This window comes from Lytechinus pictus, chromosome 9 (assembly GCF_037042905.1).
Source record: "Lytechinus pictus isolate F3 Inbred chromosome 9, Lp3.0, whole genome shotgun sequence".
In the NCBI taxonomy this organism is placed as follows: domain Eukaryota; kingdom Metazoa; phylum Echinodermata; class Echinoidea; order Temnopleuroida; family Toxopneustidae; genus Lytechinus; species Lytechinus pictus.
In genome coordinates this window covers 2,221,912-2,241,703 of record NC_087253.1, presented here as the reverse complement: position 1 = coordinate 2,241,703, position 19,792 = coordinate 2,221,912, and the positions used below count along the sequence as shown (strand labels likewise).

The following is a 19,792-nucleotide window of genomic DNA, read 5'->3' as shown; positions in this document are numbered from 1 at the left end:
TCATTTCAATGAAATATTTGAAAATTAGCCCTCTCTATCCAGATTCCCTTTATTTTCATACATACTATACTGTGAACAGCAACTGCAACTCATGCATACCTTCCTGGTGACCCATTCCATGCAATCACAAACCACTTTTTAAAGCTTTGGCTACGTTACTGAATAAACTAATAATCTTGGTCGCACTTTGTGCAGTTCAAGTCATTCTTTCATTCCCAAATCCCATCCTTCAAAACAAAAGTTAGAAGTGATCTCGCAGCTGCATGTGTATCAATCAAACTCTGGAATAGCTTACCTCTTGATTCTAGATATCGGGGGGTGTATAACAATTAAAAACTCTATCCATCTATTTGATAAACCGCATACGCGTCAATAGCGTTCACAATGTGCTGTAGAATATAACTTATAATAGCAGGTAGTGCATGTGATCAATACGCATAATATCAATATTTCTTGTTCTTTAGCACCGGGGAATAAACAGGGTAGACTTGAATGCAGAGCATTTGTATATCATCTACAAATATGAAGTTACTGACCTGGAAAGTTGGTGACAATACAATGATAGGAGTTTGAATTGCTGTATGCCTGACAGTAGAAAGATATATGAATATGATTTCTAACAATAAAATAGATGATAAACGTGAAAAGATATTTTTTTGTTCAGGTAGCTTCCAGACACAGCGTTGGTGAGCTGGGGCTTGGACCCCCTCTTTGAAGTGATCCGCTTCTGGTTTATCGTGAAAAAGGGCACCGTGCCCCTGTTTCAGGTAAAGGGATAAACCTTTTTTTTTTGGCTTGTATTAGCACTATTTCTCTTTTTAAAATCTATACAGTATTTCACAATTAATGTGATTATTTTGATTATGTAGTAATAGCCCCTCATATTTTTCTTTGTCCTTTTTAAATTTAATGTTCTTGTCCGTTTTCCTAAATTACGTCAGTTCTTGCAATTTTTCCCCCTTGCAATGCAAAATAGACCAGGTTTACAGGCGGTGACACGCGATATTTCCCTGCGACATTTGCTCCGACCTTAACTCGAAATCGGCCATGTCAGTTTTATTGAATGTCATGTAATAAGTATATCATTGACATGCTAGGAATGTTAGGATTGTAACATATTGGTTCAGAATAATGTAAGGATTAAGGATTATGGTTTATATAGTTGTGGGGATTAAATTTTCTGTTTGGCTTAACGTGATGATTTTCCATCGGAGCAATTGGCGTTGGAGCACGTGACATGGAACTTCCCAGGCCTCTTCGAATGCCCCTGTATTTGTGAATAACGCTTGATCCGCCACTCTCCCACCTCCATTTAATACCTACCTGCGTTTACTGGTTTTCAAAACAACCTGGCGCGATACGCCCCAATCTTGTAATCCAGAATCTGTCTTCTATTAAGTCTTTAAGGTTGGCAATCATGGCCCAGGATAAGAACCTTTTAACTGTGATTCTGGTCTGTTGTTTGCTTGTCGTGAGCATTGTCGCTTTGGTTATCGGGATCGTCAGCCTAAACTCTCAAAGCGGAGGAGGGAGGACCAACACGACCGATGCCCAACAGCCGATAAACATCTACACTCAGCCGTCAAATACAGGTGGGTCCCATTTCACCTCATTTCATCCGTTCTAAACGCCCTAATCATGCAAAATGTTCCACGGACGTAATTACTTCTTTACCTGAAAATATATATTTTGCCGATGTTTTACTCGAAGAAATATAATATTGCAAGTCAGAAAAAGAGAGGGACTGAGGGCTTTGTTCTTATTTCATCGTGACTGTGTCATGAACGAGTGATGCCAAGGTGGTAGAGTCGCTGACCGGTAATCAGTAGATGAGAGGTTCAAATCCTGCTGGTTACAAGCATTTTTCAGACTTACAAGATTGATCAGTGCGATCTTATTTACTGGGTTGAATATCCTCAGAATATTTCTTTGGAAAAACAAAACATCTCAAGCTATTGCGTTTATAAGCTTATGTATTATCACGATTAAATCAATTTCGTTTATATTAACATGTAGCGTTACTTAAAATGTGAAGATTGAATCCTAAAACAAATCATTACCCTCTCCGTTAAACTTTAAGGGTTTTATTCCTAAAACATGTCCCCTTTCCCCCATTTCATCGGATCTAAGTTCCCTATTCATGCAACATATTCCACGAACGTAATTACGCCTCGCACCAGAACAATTCCCCCTGTACAGATGTTTTACTCGGAGTAGGCCTAAGTGTATAGGGGTGTGTGTGTGTGTGTGTGTGGGGGGGGGGGTGATGGTGTGTTTGTATATCAATATATTTCAGTTCATTCCTTTCCAACACATCCTCTTTCTAAAATCTGTGCACTATTTTTATAAATATTTTGAGGTGATTTCGTGGTAATTCAAATATTCAACCCGAAAGATGGGAGTTTACAAAAGTTTTATTAAGAGAATTTAATGTCGCAATGTGAAAACTGGCATTCAAGTTTTACTATATTTTTAACCTATATAAAACGCATTTTCACTCTTGAAATGGTCAGTTGTTATTTATTTAAAAAAAGATGAAACGTAATAATTTAAATATATTTTATTCCTTTTTTTACATTTTGACCTGTGTATACTTTAGAGTCGTGATAACCTTGTAGCGTTAATTCCTTCAAAGATAAATTGCCAAAATCTCTTTTCTCGATACTATTATTATTTATTTTTATCTCTGTTAATTCCATAATTTATTATTCTCTTTCACAACATACAAATAGGGGGCGATCATCCCGTCCTGCATGATGCAGCCCTTGATAATTATCAACTTGTTACTTGTTATAGCAGCTTGTTTTAAATAAGTATAACGACAAGAGGCGTCTTGGTCACTTTTGCCGCAGTCATATCTCTGTACAGAGTCCGTATAGCGTGCCGAAAACAGCCTTTTTTACCATTTTTGTATTTTTTTTTATTTACCACTCGTGGGAAGGAACAACCTATAAGCAAATGCTGTTTTCCGTAGAGGTCCACACACACACACACACAAGTACAGTATAGAATCAAACATGGTCATGACAAAATCATATGACATAAATCATAAAAAAACATACAATATTGGTAAAATAAAACAAAATACAATATGATAATAAAAGCAAAAAATAATTAAAAGAATAACAAAAAAATAACAAACAAATGCATTTGACAAGCCGCACGGGGCCATAGCGGGAACGTAATATAGCCCTTCGTACGTGTCTTTGCACGCAAGTACATCGTAGTCTGCAATCAACTCTAATCGAATTTCTGCGACACTAACGTCACGTTCTCCTGGCAACATCAAGCAGTACTTCTTTTATATGACTGCTAGTTATCATCAGGATTTACCATAGAACATTTCGTATTTGAGTCCCGCTTGGTGCAGGCCATTGGTACATATTATTATTAGGCAGAATCCTGAATTTCCTTGTGCGTTCGACGTTAAAGACACTTGCTGGACATACGATGGTCGTGCGCATTATTGCGTATTGTTGCGTTTATATAAACACAAATTACTCATATAAAGTGTTTCTAAAGGGGTACTCCTTGTTGAAAATAATATTATTTGAACAGATAAAGTAAACTGAGACAAACAAAACACTAACAATTTTGTTCACCAATAATGACACATACATTTAACGCTTTATACGTTTTTTTTCTAGGCGCCTTACATTACATCATTATGCAGGTCATCAGATCTTCGCATGCCCGCTCGCAATATTATGTCTTTCTCCAATCCTTAAGAAGCATTCCAACAACAGTTCTAAGACTCTTGTGCTAGACATTGGCACCCTTCTGGGTACCCATTTCTTCACCAAGAATGAAAAAAGATAGATTGGCAACTTATTTAATGTTTAACATTATCATTGTTGTAAATTATTTATTACAAGGGAGACATACCACACACACATGCAATATGAATATAACATATTAAAAAATTCTTGTAATAACATAAGAAAAAGGAAAGTGGGGGAAAATATCCCCAGCCCACCTACTGAATATTCTTGAGACGCAGATACAGTATTGCCTAACTTTAAAATACAATAATTCCGTTATCTGTTATCACATTTTGATGAATTTTTCATCACTGTGCTCAGTGCTTTCATCTATTATTTTGTCGGGATACAATTTTTCAGCATGGGATACCTCTCTTTAACATTTGCAAATAAGAAGCCCGCACTGCAAAAACTCCGGTGTTGATTTAACACCAGACCGGAATCTATATTATGTCCACACCAGAGATGTATTGAAACAACACCAGTTTGGAATCAAACCGATGCTGTTTTAATACTAATTGGTGTTGTATAAACACCTATCTGGTGTTAGACCAAAACGAAACTCGTGTTGTTTAACACTTCTCTGGTGTGGACATATATGTATAGATTCCGGGCTGGTGTTAAATCAACACCAGAGTTTTTGCAGTGCGTTTGTTTTCTGCTTACACCTGCGTGTTTGATGGAAACAATACGGACTCGTGTTTGTGAAGATAGGAATTATCTAAAAACCAAAAAAAGAGGAAAATATGAGAAAAGAAAATCAAGAAAAAAATGATAAAGGAAAAAAAAAGAGAAGAAAATAAACAATCATCGCAGATCGCACGACTTCTTTCTGGGACAAAGTTTTGTGCTCCAATTGCTCCGCACCTAAAACTACAATTCAAAATAAATATATTTCGTAATGTTCAACCAACTGCAGAATGCAGTTGTGTAAACACAAGAGATACTTTTAAAAATGAAATGTAAACAGTACATAAAAGTAAGCATGCCATATAAGGAAACATTTTTTGTATAAAAAAAGTAAAAAGCGAAGCATGCACGTCCTAGGTCTATTCCACGTGACAAAATGTGAAAAGGATGAAGGGCAAGTTGAACAGCTCACAAACAAATTCAAAATGGCGGATTAACATTATATTGGGCGTGTGTAGTGGCGGCACATTTTGCCAGTTACACAAGGCTTAGCAATCATGGTAGAAGAATGTCTTTACAATCGATTGCATTGACTACAATGTTCAATTAATCATGAAAATCAAGGTTAGCGTACAATTAAAGGAGAATTAAACTCTTGGAGCAAGTTAGCTTTAGTGAAAGCAGAAAAATCAAAGAATAAGATCAACAAAAGTTTGAGTAAAATATGACTAGCAATAGAAGAGTTATGAGCATTTGAATGTTGAGATCACTAATGCTATGGAGATCCTCCCATTGGCAATGCGACCAAGATCTATGATGTCACAGATGAACAACTCTCCCCTTTTGGACACTAAAAATATACCCCAAAACATCTCTTTTTGCTCATTCTAATCATATGACAAACGATTCATCAATGATATAATGTTTTGAAACCTCTGTACTTGTCCTCTCATAAAGAGAACACCTCACCTTGTGATAGACTCTATAAAAGTGAGAATATAAGTGAAATAAGTACTAAAGTAATGAGGGAGTTGTACGTGTGTGACATCACAGATCTTGGTCGCATTGCCAATGGGAGGATCTACATGGCATTAGTGATCTCAATATTCAAATGCTCATAACTTTCTTATTATTCATTCAATCTTCCTCAAACTTTCAACAATATGTTTCTTTGATTTTTATCTTTGATATAGATTCAGCTGGTTTCAAGGGTTTCATTCTCCTTTAATCTCCAACGTGTATATTACCCAGGACTCAAAATTAGTGAATTAAATATTCAAATGTTCATGACTTTGTTATTATTCGTTCAATCGTCCTCAAACTTTCATTGATCCGTTTTCTTTATTTTCCGCTTTTATGTGAATAAACTATAACGTGAATAAACTTTATCTTTTGTACGTCGAATTTTGCTATATGTTTTATTGCTTATATCTGTATATAAAAATGGAACAAATTGTAAATGCTGGAAATGGAAATATACGATATGAAAAATGAAATGAAAAGGATATATCTGGTTCCAAGGGTTTTATTCTCCTTTAAAGACACCTTTTTTCCTTTCATTCACTTAATTCGCGTAAAAACTATGTGTCTCGCCTTTTCTTCACATCATCAGGTATCAATGACGATAGAGTCTGGTTGTTTGCTATCGGCCACTACGATAATGTTCTCGAATATTTGTAAGTGTATAAAATCAGTATACATGTTATATGTGATGATAATGGTGGTGTTCGGCTGCCCTTGGCAGAGATACGGGACATTGTCCAAATTTTATCTCTCGATATGATGCCGAGGGACATGATGATGGTGATGATGATGTAGTTGTTAGATGGTGATGATGATGTTGTTGTTAGCTAGTTTTACAAGCTCACATAGTCAAGATGTCACCACTCATATTAAGGGTAATGACAAGTCAATGTATTGTAATCCAATAACCATAGGTGAAATTATTGAAATTGTAAAAAAAAATAAAAAACAAGTCAAATGTAGGCCATGATGGTATTGATATGAGAGTGATAAAAAAGTATTTATTTTTTGTGTCAACCTTTGTGTGCAATATTTAATGCTTGCCTTGAGTCAGGGATTTTTCCGACACAAATGAAAATTGGTCGGGTTATTCCCATTTTTAAAGGTGGTTGTCCTGAAATTCTTACAAACTATCGCCCAATTTCCATTTTACCTGTTTTTTCAAAGATTTTTGAGAAATGTATATTTGTTAGATTACTGAATTTTATCAATGAGTGCAATATTATTAGTCCGAACCAACATGGATTTCGGGTGGGGTATTCCACATCATCAGCATTACTTGATTTTATTCAAAGTATTACTAGTGTTATTGAAATGAAAGGTGTATCAATTGGCTTATTTTTGGATTTACAGAAAGCGTTTGACACACTTGATCATAGAATACTCATGAAAAAATTATTCAAATATGGAATAAGGGGAAAGATTTTGGATCTTTTAATCAATTATTTAAGTCATAGACAACAATTCGTAACTTTAAATAGTCAACAATCTAATAATAAGGACTTAAGGTGTGGAGTACCCCAATGTTCTATCCTTGGTCCCCTTTTATTTACTTTGTATATAAATGATCTGTGCAATGTATCTCCGAAATTGAAATATGTTTTATTTGCCGACGATACAAATATTTTTATGTCACATGATAATATTGATGTTCTGCAAGTGCAATTTAATAATGAATTAAAAAAGGTGATTTCTTGGTTGACCATTAATAAATTATCTGTAAATATTTCTAAAACACAGTATATGTTTTTTACAAATAAAAAAGTATGCATTGACAATCTGCAGGTGCAATTAGCAAATTTTAATGTAGCAAAGGCATCGCAAGTCAAATTTCTTGGTATTATAATTGATAGTAAATTGCTATGGGTTCCTCATATTGATTTGATTTGTAATAGAATTTCCAAAATCATAGGCATTTTGTACAGATTACGAAATTTTGCAATTACTGTTTTACGAAATATTTATCACGCACTTGTTGCACCTTTTTTTAATTACGGTATTCTTGCCTGGGGCAGTGCTTCTTATTCACACCTGGATAGAATTTTTAAACTTCAAAAACGTGAGATAAGAATTGTTAACCATTCGTCTTTTTATGCTCATACAGAACCAAATTTTAAGTCTCAGAGGATTTTGAAATTTTATGACTTTTACAATTATGAGACTGCAATTTTTATGTATAAGTGTTATAAATATATTTTACCTCAGTCAATATGTAATTATTTTGTTTTAAATCGTAATGTACATAATTATACAACCAGGGGCAATAATGATTTTCATATACCTAAAGTAAGAACAAAATTATTTCAAAACTCAATTTTTTATAGGGGACCATTAATTTGGAATACTTTATCAAAGGAACTTAAGGATAGTTGCTCTCTTAATGTTTTTAGGAGAAATTGTAAATACCAAATCATCACTACTTATTCATTTTTTATGTAATTATTATTCTGATTGTTTGTTTGGGTTAGTTAGGTAATTCTTTCCCCTTTTCTACTTTAATTGTTCAAATAATGTATTATTTTATTTGGGTCGGCCGTACATAAGGTTAACTTCTTTTTGGCTGCTACCCGTTCAGTATAATACTTTATTTATGTCGATGTCTGATTTATTTCATGTTTTTACTATTTATATTGTTTTTATACTGAGAAAAATAATTGAATTGAAAAAAATTGAATTGATGATGATGATGATGATGATGATGTATGATGATGGTGATGATGATGATGGTGATGATATTGATAATGGTGTTGATGGTGATGAGGCTGATGACTACGACGATGATGATGATGATGATGGTGGTGGTGGTTATGGTAGTGATGATGGTGATGATAATGGTGATTATAATTGTGATGATGATGGTGATGATGATGATAATTATTTGTTTAATTATGAATTTTATTGGTTTGCACCATTAACACACTGAAATAGACAATTTCGGGATTTCTTTGAACCACTGGCATAACTTGGATAACATAAACATAACAAAACGTTCTGCAATAAAAGCAATTTTTCATATTTCAACATCATAATGGATCCGACTAGAAATTGATATGATACGTATATAGTTTAATGTAAATGATATAATAATAGCAACTAGTGTTCAGTTTTTCAGAGCAATACCTCATTGCACCTAGTCCAAGTGGATGTCAGGTTCCTAACCTAGTTTCTATGGTAACGGTTACCGCATTAATTTTGAAATGTGTAGCGAATCAGGGATTTTAATTTTTAGGTGTTTCTTAGGTACCATTCTATCGACCTGTTTTGAAGGGGAAATTCACCCTGACAAATGGTTTACTGTAAAACTAGCAGAAAAATATATTGGTGAAAGTTTGCGGCAAGCCCATCAAAGATTAAGATAGTTATTAGAAGTTTGAGTTTTTATGATCTGTGACGTCATATATACTAGCAGCTGCCCCGTATTTAATGCACCAAAATGTATACTTTTCAATATTTTAATCAGTGGTTCATGATTGCTAAAAAAAAATCTTTCAGGTGCGGATGTGAAATGATTTGTATGTTACAATAAAAGCCATTTTCATTTTTTTTTTAAATTGACATTTCATTGATATTTTTATTACACCATATGCGGGAAAAACTGCTCGCAAATGACGTCACCGTCAAAATGTAAAATTCTAACAGCTTTTTAAATCTTTGATGGATTCCCTAAAACCCCCACCAGTATCATTTTAATTATTTTCTGCTATTTCTACAATAATCTTTATGTCAGTGTGAATTTCCCCTGTAATGAATGAAGTATAATACTTGGGATCCAAAGTGTGCTTCAAATTTGAATATTAGAAGAGCGATTTGACATGAGAAGACCGTGCATGTAAGTCCAGGAAAAAATAAGAAATACCAACTCAAGTGTTATCGATTTGGTGCAGAAGATCTACAGCATCATTTGAAAATGTTACCCTTTCCATTAGTCAAACATTATAATTCCAAATTTCTTCTCAGAACCTTTCATATTTAATCTACTGTACATGGAGGGGCTTTTGGGTTTTTTGGCATGGGGGTTTAAAACTGACCATTTATACCTCTATCATTTTTACCTTTGCCATTATTACCTATGCCATTTTTTCCTGTGCCATCTTTACCTTTGCCATTTTTACCTCTGTCATTTTTACCTTTGCCATTTTTACCACTGCCATTTTACCTTTGCCATTTTTACCTCTTCCATTTTTACCTTTGCCATTTTTACCTTTGCCATTTTTACCTCTGCCATTTTTACCTTTGCCATTTCTACCTCTGCCATTTTTACACCGAGCCGGCGGTGGTGATGACGATGACGGTGATTATGATAGTGATGATGGTAATGATGATGATAGGGGAGACGCCATTACGATGATGATGGTGATTATAATTGTGATGATGATGATAATGGTGAATATGGTGATGATGTTGATGGTGGTGATGATGATGGTGATGATGAAGATGACGATGATGATGATGATGATGATGATGGTGATGATGATGATGATGATGATGGTGATGGTGGTTATGGTAGTGACGGTGGTGTCGATGGTGTCGATGATGATGATGATGAAGATGTTGATGATTATGATGGTGATGATGATGATGATGACTACAATGATGACAATAAAAATGATTATGGCTGGAGGTTTTATGAAATTGGTGAGCATGATGATCCATTGTTTAAAAAATATTTATATTGCAGAAAGTTACATATCTACGCTCTGCACTCTTCGACGTCTTATACTTTTTTATTGTGCTGCTATTCAAATCACTGTGTTTTGTTTCTATGGTAACAGAGATGAAAGAACATACACCATCAAGGGATTCGGACCAGACATAATTGATGCAGGTGAGATATTTGGTTGAAAGTTGAAACCTTTAAAAATTGACTTAGACAATAAATCTCACAATTACATTTTTCAATTGCAAGAGAAACTGACTACGATTTTTTTTTCACTAACACAGAATACATCTGGCCTACGAAGGAAATATAATAGTAATTACAACTGCGAGGGCTAGAAAACATGGTAAAGAGCAGTGATGATATTCATCGTATTAATTACTACATCAAAAACAACGAGAACTATATAATAATGATAGTAAAAGTAAAATCTATACAATGCCGACACGGCTTGATGCCGATTAAGTACAATTGAAATACAATTAACTGTATTTTATTTCATTTTCTTTAATATTTCAGTGTGCTCGATAGCCAACAAAAATTGTAAACTGGTTAATGACATCTACGAGAATTGTTGGGATAGCCAAGCCGGTGAGCGCCCGCGTGGAGGTCAAGGGCTAATGGGTGGATGGTACGACGCGTGCACAGGTGATTACCATCTCCGTTCTTTCTGAGAAATTAATAATAATATGCTTTCCATTTCATTCTATTTGACTGACTAAGAGCATAAAAATAAAAATGTTGTATATGTATATATTCATATATATGTATATATATATATATATACAGTGATGTTCAAAAGTTAGAGAACCCAACTAGAAAATGAATATGTTGAAAGTGATCAAGTTCTGCCATGTTTAAGATTTTTAAATGTGTGAAGTCATGTGCTAAAATTTATTTCCCTGGGCTCGCCGAACATTATAGTGTCCATTCAACGCCTGGCATGAAGGGGTGCATTTTGTGACGGGGCTTACAAACTTATGAGCACAACTGTGGAGTGAGCTTGGAACCAGCAGAAATTAACATGATTAATGGAACCTGTGTTCTTTGCTAGGCAATACTCGCTGGTCAAAAAAGGATTATTTTAATTTGTTTATCTGATTCTGATCTCAGGATGGGTGCAATCCTTCGATCGCCTTCTGACGTATTACTTCACAGTGCCTTACAAGAAAGGGAATACAGTCGCCCTCTTCGCCAAAACTGACAGCACAGTGACGTATAATGATTTGACCAATCGGAAGGTTGGATTTCTAGACGGTTGGAGTGCAGACGAGTTTTGCCTCGCTCGTTACACAAACATCGCGGTAATGCAGAATCTGTGTGTTTCATTTTGTTAAGAGAAACTCATTCAATATAATTTCGTCTTTATTCGCATTATGCAAATATAACAAATAAACAATATTTTCCAGGTCACATAACAAAGATGACAAACGAAAGAAATATCCGGTGTATTCAATATATTAGACATATACATAAGTCAACATTAATTGTGAATTAAAGGTCAAGCATAAATAGTGATAACTCTTGCCATAACGGTCTTTTGTCAGTGAGTTTGCAAAGAAGTTGCTGTTATGAAGAAAGACCTCGGCCAACAAAGCTATTATGTCACCCATGCTCGTAGTAAACGAGGAAGACCTTTCATCTCTTTAAAGCCTAAAGGTGAGACTTTCTTTAAAGGAACGTGTACCTCCTTCATTTCAAATACTGAATCCGTAACTGACCACAAATATTGATATTCATAGAAAAAATTCTAGACTAATATTCCCCGATGGCTCATATTCAAAGGAGTGTCGTTTATGCTTTATCAAAACTATTTAAGGTTCATCATTCATTAAAACAAACTCTTCATAATACTGATCTGTATGCCTTATGCAAATCAGACTCGCTCCTCGAGCTTTTATTGACTAATGTACGGCCTATATTCATTCACATTGGAACTGTCTATCGTTTGACTATGCACAGGGTTCAATGCTTGGCACAAACCAGATATTTCATTACCAATCAGCAGATCACATGATAGACGCCATCCTCAACGACCAGGTCCGTATTACATTCATGTTTATACATTTGGTAGTATAATGAGCCTAAGTACATCAGGGAGGAAAATGTTATTCTTCCGACCCAACCAATTTCCAGAATCTTTAATATGATATAGCTGATTGATTAAAGTTTACGCATAATTATGATTCGCCATCTAACACTGATTCCCGGAAGGGCAATCACTGAACTTCCTCTGTCCAAAATAGGTAAAAAATATCATTTAGTCTTTGGAACTATTTGAATGGCGGAAGAATAAGGATTATTTTACCGTTTTAGATGATGAATTAAAGTTTGAAAATGTATTTCATGTAATCATTATGTTTTCAGATGATTGATTGGAGTTTTAAACTGTTTTTTATGTAATGAATATGTTTTGAACTTTTTGTTGTATAATTGTTTATGTATAAATATTATGAAATGGGCTATCCAACCGCGTCATATTATTGTTTTGTAAGTTATTGTGTATGCTATATTGTATTTTTTTTATGATATCATTTCGGAAATAAAACAAACAAACAAATAATAATAACAATATTCAGTTCTTTTATAGCGCATAACACATAGCAACGCATATCCATATGCACTTGGATGAAATTAAGGAAAGAAATTAGAAAGTAAGTAAAGAGTGTTGGGCACTGAATTCATTACAAGTTAAACAGATACTTTTTTAGGGAAGTCTTAAACGTATCTAAATCATGTATATTTCTCATATAATTAGGAAGTGCATTGCACTAGACAGAATAGGCATGTGCAAATGAGCGCTCACCATATGTTTTGGTAACAATGGGAGGAATAGCAAACAGCTGCTTTGTGCTTGATCTTAGAGTACGAGTAGTCTGATGTAAAGTTAATAGTTCGGTTAAATATGATGGAGCTATCTCATTGAATCATTCATATGCAAAAAAATAATAATTTGAAAGAAATACGAGAATGAACAGGAAGCCAATGTAACATCTTCCATTGAGATGTTTTTGATCAATATTGTCGATTCATTTTTCGAAATTAGCTGGTCAACATACCGCTTTCTTGTCAGATATATTGCATATCTAATGGTAGTAAACATTTATAGTCCCTCTCATTGCATCCTTATCATTATGAACCTTTTCAAACTCCAACTTGGACGCACGTCTCTAAAAGAAAATGTTTACTCGTGTGGCACATATGATACAAAAACACTGATGGAGCGCTGGCTTGTATATTGCCGATTACTCGACACTTGCCTGTTTTCTGTTTGGCCTCATCCCGAATAACAAATATGCATTGTTTCGCCGTCTATATTATAGAAATCTATGCTTTTTCGACCAGCAAGAAAAACACGAGGAATAAGAGAGTTTCGATGCAAAGTGCCAGGAGCTGATATTGATTTGATCATTTCTATTCTCGTCTACAACCAGTTTTTTTACTAACCATTTGGTGAAACAGCCATTGCCAGATAGGCATAACCAATCTTTTCTAATTTTTACTTTTATTATGACAAAGTAGTCTTTGTCGAAAATCGATGAATCAGAGTAGCAGTGTGGTCCTGGACTATGGACAAACGACTTATCTGCAATATTTCGTCCGGTCCGAATCTTAAGAAGATCTTCTGTCCCGGCCCAAACCCTCCAGCTGTCATGGCTGTCCATTGTCAATTTGACTTGCATTTTCAATACATTTTCTAGGTTGCAGAATCCGTCCCCGTGGCAATTGTGAAAAGTCCCTAATTAAAAGTAGACGAACGAGGTGAAAATTAGACCTACTAGACATTTTAAATGAGCAGTAAACTAAGTGGAAATTAAATCAAGTTACACGTGAAGTTAAGACCATTTCAATAAATGTGTCTCATGCATTGCACATTTTAGCTATTTAATTTTATTGCACACATGTTCCAAATTCTTCTATAGCTTTCGTTTTTGCATTGCATAAGTTCAGAGTGGAGGAATAGAAAAATAGAGAGTGAGGGAGAAAGAGAAGAGGGGGGGGGGGGGGACATAACAGTAAATAGGAGAGAGTAAAAAAAAAACACTCGGAACATCCATCTGTAAGAATACTAATATAACAATTTTTTATTATTGATAATAATAGTGATATATAACAAATTTGGATGAGTACAAGCCTTTATTTTGTAGTTAAGCCCAAATTGATTTCAAATCGTAGCCAATCTTCGATTGCTATGACGTCATTACGAATAGATATTAAGTTCATTTTTATTCTTATAAGGATGATATTGCATAGTCACAAATTTGAACACAGGAATTCGTATGATGATTTAGAACGTTAAAAGAAAGATATTCCATATACCAATATTAACCAAAATTTCCATTCCGTTTTATTCCAAAATCGGGTCGCAGACGCGGACCAATCGTAAGATGTTTGGTGGCCTTTACACATTCAAAAATTCGTCATTGCTGTCAATAGTGTGTCTGTGTCTTGTTTTGGTCTTAGATTGACGTTGCGTTCGGCACAGCCCTTGCTCAATTCACCACCTCGTTGAAACGCATATCACCGTATCCCGGTTTCGAGAATAACTGCGAGGCCGGTGGTTCATCCATGATGACGAGACACACCAGCCGTGATCTGGTGAATTGGTGGAACGATGCTTACCAGCGGCTTGTCGACAGAGGGCGCTACAATGAAATCTGCGAAGCGGTTCACGAGAGACACGGTGTGTTGATTTTCATCCTCAGGGGTCTGTTGCAGAAAGAGTTGCGTTTAAACGCAAGTCAAAAAATCAATCGCAAGTCCCAAATGCGCACTGTTGATTGGTTGATAATCAAGTTGCGCATGATTTTTAGAGTTGCGATTGTTTAGAGTTGCGATTGATTGCAACTCTTTCTGCAACGGGACCCAGATATGCCTTATTCCGTATAGAGTGAAAGTCAATCTCATAAAATGTGGTCAGGGACCAATCCAAAATTGGATCAAAGTTTCAATCGAATAAGATTGAATTGTAGATTTATTAGATCGAAAACTTGTATCCAACTTTGGATCGGTCCCTAATCGCAATGTATTTTTTTTTTAAGAGAGAGAGATTGTCAAATCAGTGTATTGCTCCGATATGTATTCCTCCGATTTATTCTTTTTTTTTTATTTGGTCTGACTAGGAATGACAAATAATTAAATAAATTCTTAAAATAATCTTACAGATTGGACCTTCCATAAGCAATTATGAATTTGAATTGCGGGATACCTAGCAATGACAGTCAATGACAAACAAACATTTGGGAAATACAGGGTGTTTCAAAAAGGGTAACCGAAAGTCAGAAGTCAGCTTAATCATAATTTTATTTTTGTAATTTTTATACTATGATACGAGCGATTTGGTTCGGAAATTTCATCAGTTGTGCATGTGCCATCATGTGCATGCAGGACTTGCATGTGCATATAGATGACAATCTCAAAATTTGCTTTTCTTTGTGTAAACAGGTCATATCCCCGGTCAAACTTACGAAGAAATATGTCTGGGCTATTGAAATGTTTCATGCTGATTGGTCGACACACTCTCACGTGACCCGGGCTCTTTGGGTGAAAGTTATCTTATTCAGGAAAAACCAGCAACATCATTATGATGATCGACATAAAGGATTCATCATTCAGTTACCTTCATAATGACTTTCTTTATCATTATATGATAGAAAGAGGGAGTGAGGGGGAGGGGTTAAAGGGTGGTTCATAAAAGGACCTTTCATTGTTTCAAAAATTAAAAGTGTTTATTTAGATCTTAGCACGGTTTCCATAGTGCACACTCAACCTCGACGGATCGCTTTGAGATAAGAATAATGATAATAGTGATAATAAATAAATAATGATGATGACGATAATGATGTATTAATAAATATAATAATAATAGTAATAAATTTAGTCTTTTGAGCACGACTCATTCGCAACAGGGATAAATACTCTTTTTTTAAGTTAATGATTTACTGCAGACTTGTTAATGCGCTGGATCTTTCCTCTATTTACATGATTTACCCTTCGAATCATATACAAGGCATTAAATACATATGTGTCCAATTATATATGGGGGTACCCATTGGCGGCGGAAGGTAAAAAATGTAGGGGGGTCCACCTGAAATTTTGGATGGGACACTGGTAAAAAATTGGACAAGCAAAAAAAAGAAATAGGTTATCAACCTAAATTTTAGGGGGGACCACAAAACTTTTATGGGGGTCCAACTGAATTTAGGGGGGACGCAGGAAACAAAATTGACAAGCAAAAAAAAAAAAGGTTCCCAACAAACAATTTAGGGGGGACAGGTCCCCCCCCCCCCCCCCGCTTCCTTCGCCTATGGGGGTACCACAGGGATCATAAGTCAGTCCACATTTGTTCAGAATTGGGATGGCTCTTCTTGACTTCTCCCAAACCGATGTGATTCTGTAAAACGTGAAATACTACTAACAAGTAAAGAAACAATGGGTTTGAACTCAGCATCCTTGGAATGGTTCAGGTGTTACTTAAAGGGCAAGTCGACCCCACCAGAAAATTAATTTGAGTGAAAAAATAATAATAACACTGAAAATTTCATCAAAATCGGATGTAAAATAAGAAAGTTTTGATATTTTAAAGTTTCGCTTAATTTCACAAAAAAATTATATTCACATCCAGGTCGGTATGCAAATCAGGGGACTGATGACATCAGTCACTCACTATTTCTTTTGTATTTTATTACATTAAATATGAAATATTCTAATTTTCTCCTCATTGTCATGTGAAACAAAGTTTTATTCCTCCCTGAACATGTGATATTACCATTGTTTTAACAATTTATGATTCAATCAAGTTGGTCCTTTTTGTCAAATCCGTAAAAATTGAAATATTGTATAATTCAAACAATATAAAATACAAAAGAAATAGTGAGTGAGGGACATCATCGACTCTCTCATTTGCATGCCACTAAGTTGTGCATATAACTGTTTTGTGAAAATTAAATAAAACTTTAAAATGTCATAACTTTCTTATTTTACATCCAATTTTGATCAAATTTTAAGCATTATCATGATTAGGCTTATTTGATTTTTCTCTATTGATTCAAATCAACATTTTTCTGGGGTGGACTTGACCTTTAACAAATCGTTGTCACGTTCACTCTATGCAAAATATACTTTCAGATTATATGCCTATATGACATGTAAATTACCACGGGGGCATACTCGGCCTCATTCTTATTATGTACTATGTTGATGCTATGTGTACTCTTTGTTTACAATGGTCACTCTGCGTATCGTCTCTCTGGTACGAATCGTACGCTGATTGGGGAAAAAACACAGAGCTTATACTTATCACGTGGTGGTGAATTGATGGTATATATATATATAACAAACCTACAGTTTATATTTGGGCAAGGCAAGGTATATGGACCTAGGTCAATGGCAGAAGCACCAATATGGCTAGTAAATGTGATATGTTCACCTGTTTCACCAAATCTCGAAAAAGAAAGTCTTCTATTATAGACATGAGATAGGCCATCGCTAATGGGGGGGGGGGGTAGGGCAGGGTGCGACAACTTGTACTACATGTACTTCATCATCAAGTTCTCTACTCAAACGCGTCATTTATGTTCATTGTAGGATAAGTAGGTCGATGAGAACGATAAGTTTAAAAATTAAATGTAAATCTTGGAATTCAAACCCTCAATGATTATATTACATCAGCTAATTTAACATTTCCACAGTGAAAATAGTTTTATTGATGCAACATATTTGTATGAAAAAAAAATGTCTCGGCTCTTTTCCTTAAATGTTTATCATAACTTGAATGTGTCTTTTAGTTTGATTGTATCCTTATATAACCACATATATAAAGTTGTGAGATTAAAGTAAAGTGCACTTTTAAAAACACATACAACTACAAACGTACGCAAACAAGTCTTCAGCACTCACTTGACAAAATAATCGTACACTTCAAAAACTCCGGTGTTGATTTAGCACCAGCCTGGAATCTCTATATGTCCACACCAGAGATGTATTGAAACAACACCAGTTTGGAATCAAACCGATGCTGTTTTAATACTAATTGGTGTTGTACAAACACCTATCTGGTGTTAGACGAAAACGAAACTGGTATATTGAGAGGCAATGGCGTTCAGAGCCAGGGACCCGGGTTCGATTCCGGGCGGAGGCATTTGTTCAACCTTTGATTCAGAAAGCTCTGAGGGACCTTGTGTGAAGCTACGCATCTATCATTTTCTCATTTTCATTTGTTTCACTATATATATGTACATATAAGCAGTAAGACAAAGAAGATTTAAATGTAAATTAAATCAAGATAATCATATTAGCAGGTTAACAATTGAACCACTGAATGACAGTTCTTGTTCAATGGGTTGAACTCAATATCAGAAAACATGGATGCTAGTACTAGCGCCATCTGTACTCTAAAACAGAAACACTCCGAACCAGGGTTCCGCGGAGGGGGGGGGGGGGGCTGGCTTCTCATAATTCTATGATCATAGTGATTGTTTAGTCAGGACAATCATAACCAGGAAATAGTTTTAGCATGAAATTAACATGAAATTTATATTACGGGGAGAGGGTGTCGCATGGCGATAGCTCAAATTTTCCATAAAGAATTTACATCTTCTTACATTTATGGATTTTTTCCTCATATCTCTCACGAAATCATCTCGCATTTCTCACATTATGGATTTAGTAAATTTAGATTTGTATTCAGCCATTTGATGCACCTCTACACGCACACCCCCGCACACACCCACACCCTCACATCCTTACTCTCACTCACACACGCACACACACGAACTGTGATATGGGGAGGGGGTTTTCAATCGCGGATATCTGTCGCCCCAAACAATTAATTGTGTAATTATTATATTCTAGGCCTTATTGTTTAACATCATAGCTCCATCCAGTTTCCATGATTATATGTCCCATTTTTACGCTACTATCTGCATGAACAGTGAACAAAATATCACATCAAATGCTTTTTTTTTTTGACTCACTTGCTTCTCTTGGTCGATGAGTTTCCGAAGGAGTACATCAGATTTGAAGAAAAAAAAACGGCCTCATTACACCAATCTCTATTCAACCTTATCCCTTGAGTGCTGAAATAACTTGACTCAAAATAACGCAAAACACTTTTGAAATAAGTAGGTAGCATATATAGAGAATGTCGAGCCTATAATCCAATAATTTATACTGATTTTATAAATATCAATTAATTTTAACATTGCATCAGCATTAACAATGAGACCAGGTACCAATGAAATTCATTAAAAGTGACTAGTTTGATAATTTATTTTCCCACGCTATGATAATGATTTGAGCATGACATACGCAGGTATACAATAGCATAGATCATGTCTGGAATTTATGATTATTGATCAAATATTCACGACATGTTTACCTATAGAGTAATGCGTTGAATGACAAAAACGTGCTGATTTTTTTTCAATGGCTTGAAAACTAATGAATATGTATTATGAATGTGCGAAAACTGTGAACGGTGTCATTAAATTGGTGTGGCGTGCGTTAAAGGGAGTGACTGCTAATGATGATGGTGATCATTATCTTGGCGATCTGTTAGATTATGATCATGTTGCTTATGGCGATGGCGACGACGACAACGATGATGATGATGATGATGATGATAGTTGTGATGATTATGACAGACATGGCAGAGACTGAGTAGCTCCGCCATGTCAGTCCCATGTTGACATGATTGAGGGTGACAAAAGATGACCAAGCA

At 35.2% G+C, this 19,792-nt stretch overlaps 1 protein-coding gene across 1 annotated transcript; it reads left to right on the top strand.

Annotated features, from left to right (window-relative positions):
• Nucleotides 1-668: 668 nt before the first annotated feature.
• Nucleotides 669-17,921, top strand: LOC129268910 (uncharacterized). Its single transcript, XM_064104464.1, has 9 exons — nucleotides 669-767; nucleotides 1,400-1,592; nucleotides 6,004-6,067; nucleotides 10,187-10,239; nucleotides 10,591-10,719; nucleotides 11,185-11,375; nucleotides 12,034-12,111; nucleotides 14,536-14,755; nucleotides 15,517-17,921. The coding sequence occupies exons 2-9, from the start codon at nucleotides 1,418-1,420 to the stop codon at nucleotides 15,561-15,563; spliced, it is 957 nt and encodes a 318-aa protein (XP_063960534.1). The 5' UTR covers nucleotides 669-767; nucleotides 1,400-1,417; the 3' UTR covers nucleotides 15,564-17,921.
• The last annotated feature ends 1,871 nt before the right edge of the window (nucleotides 17,922-19,792 follow it).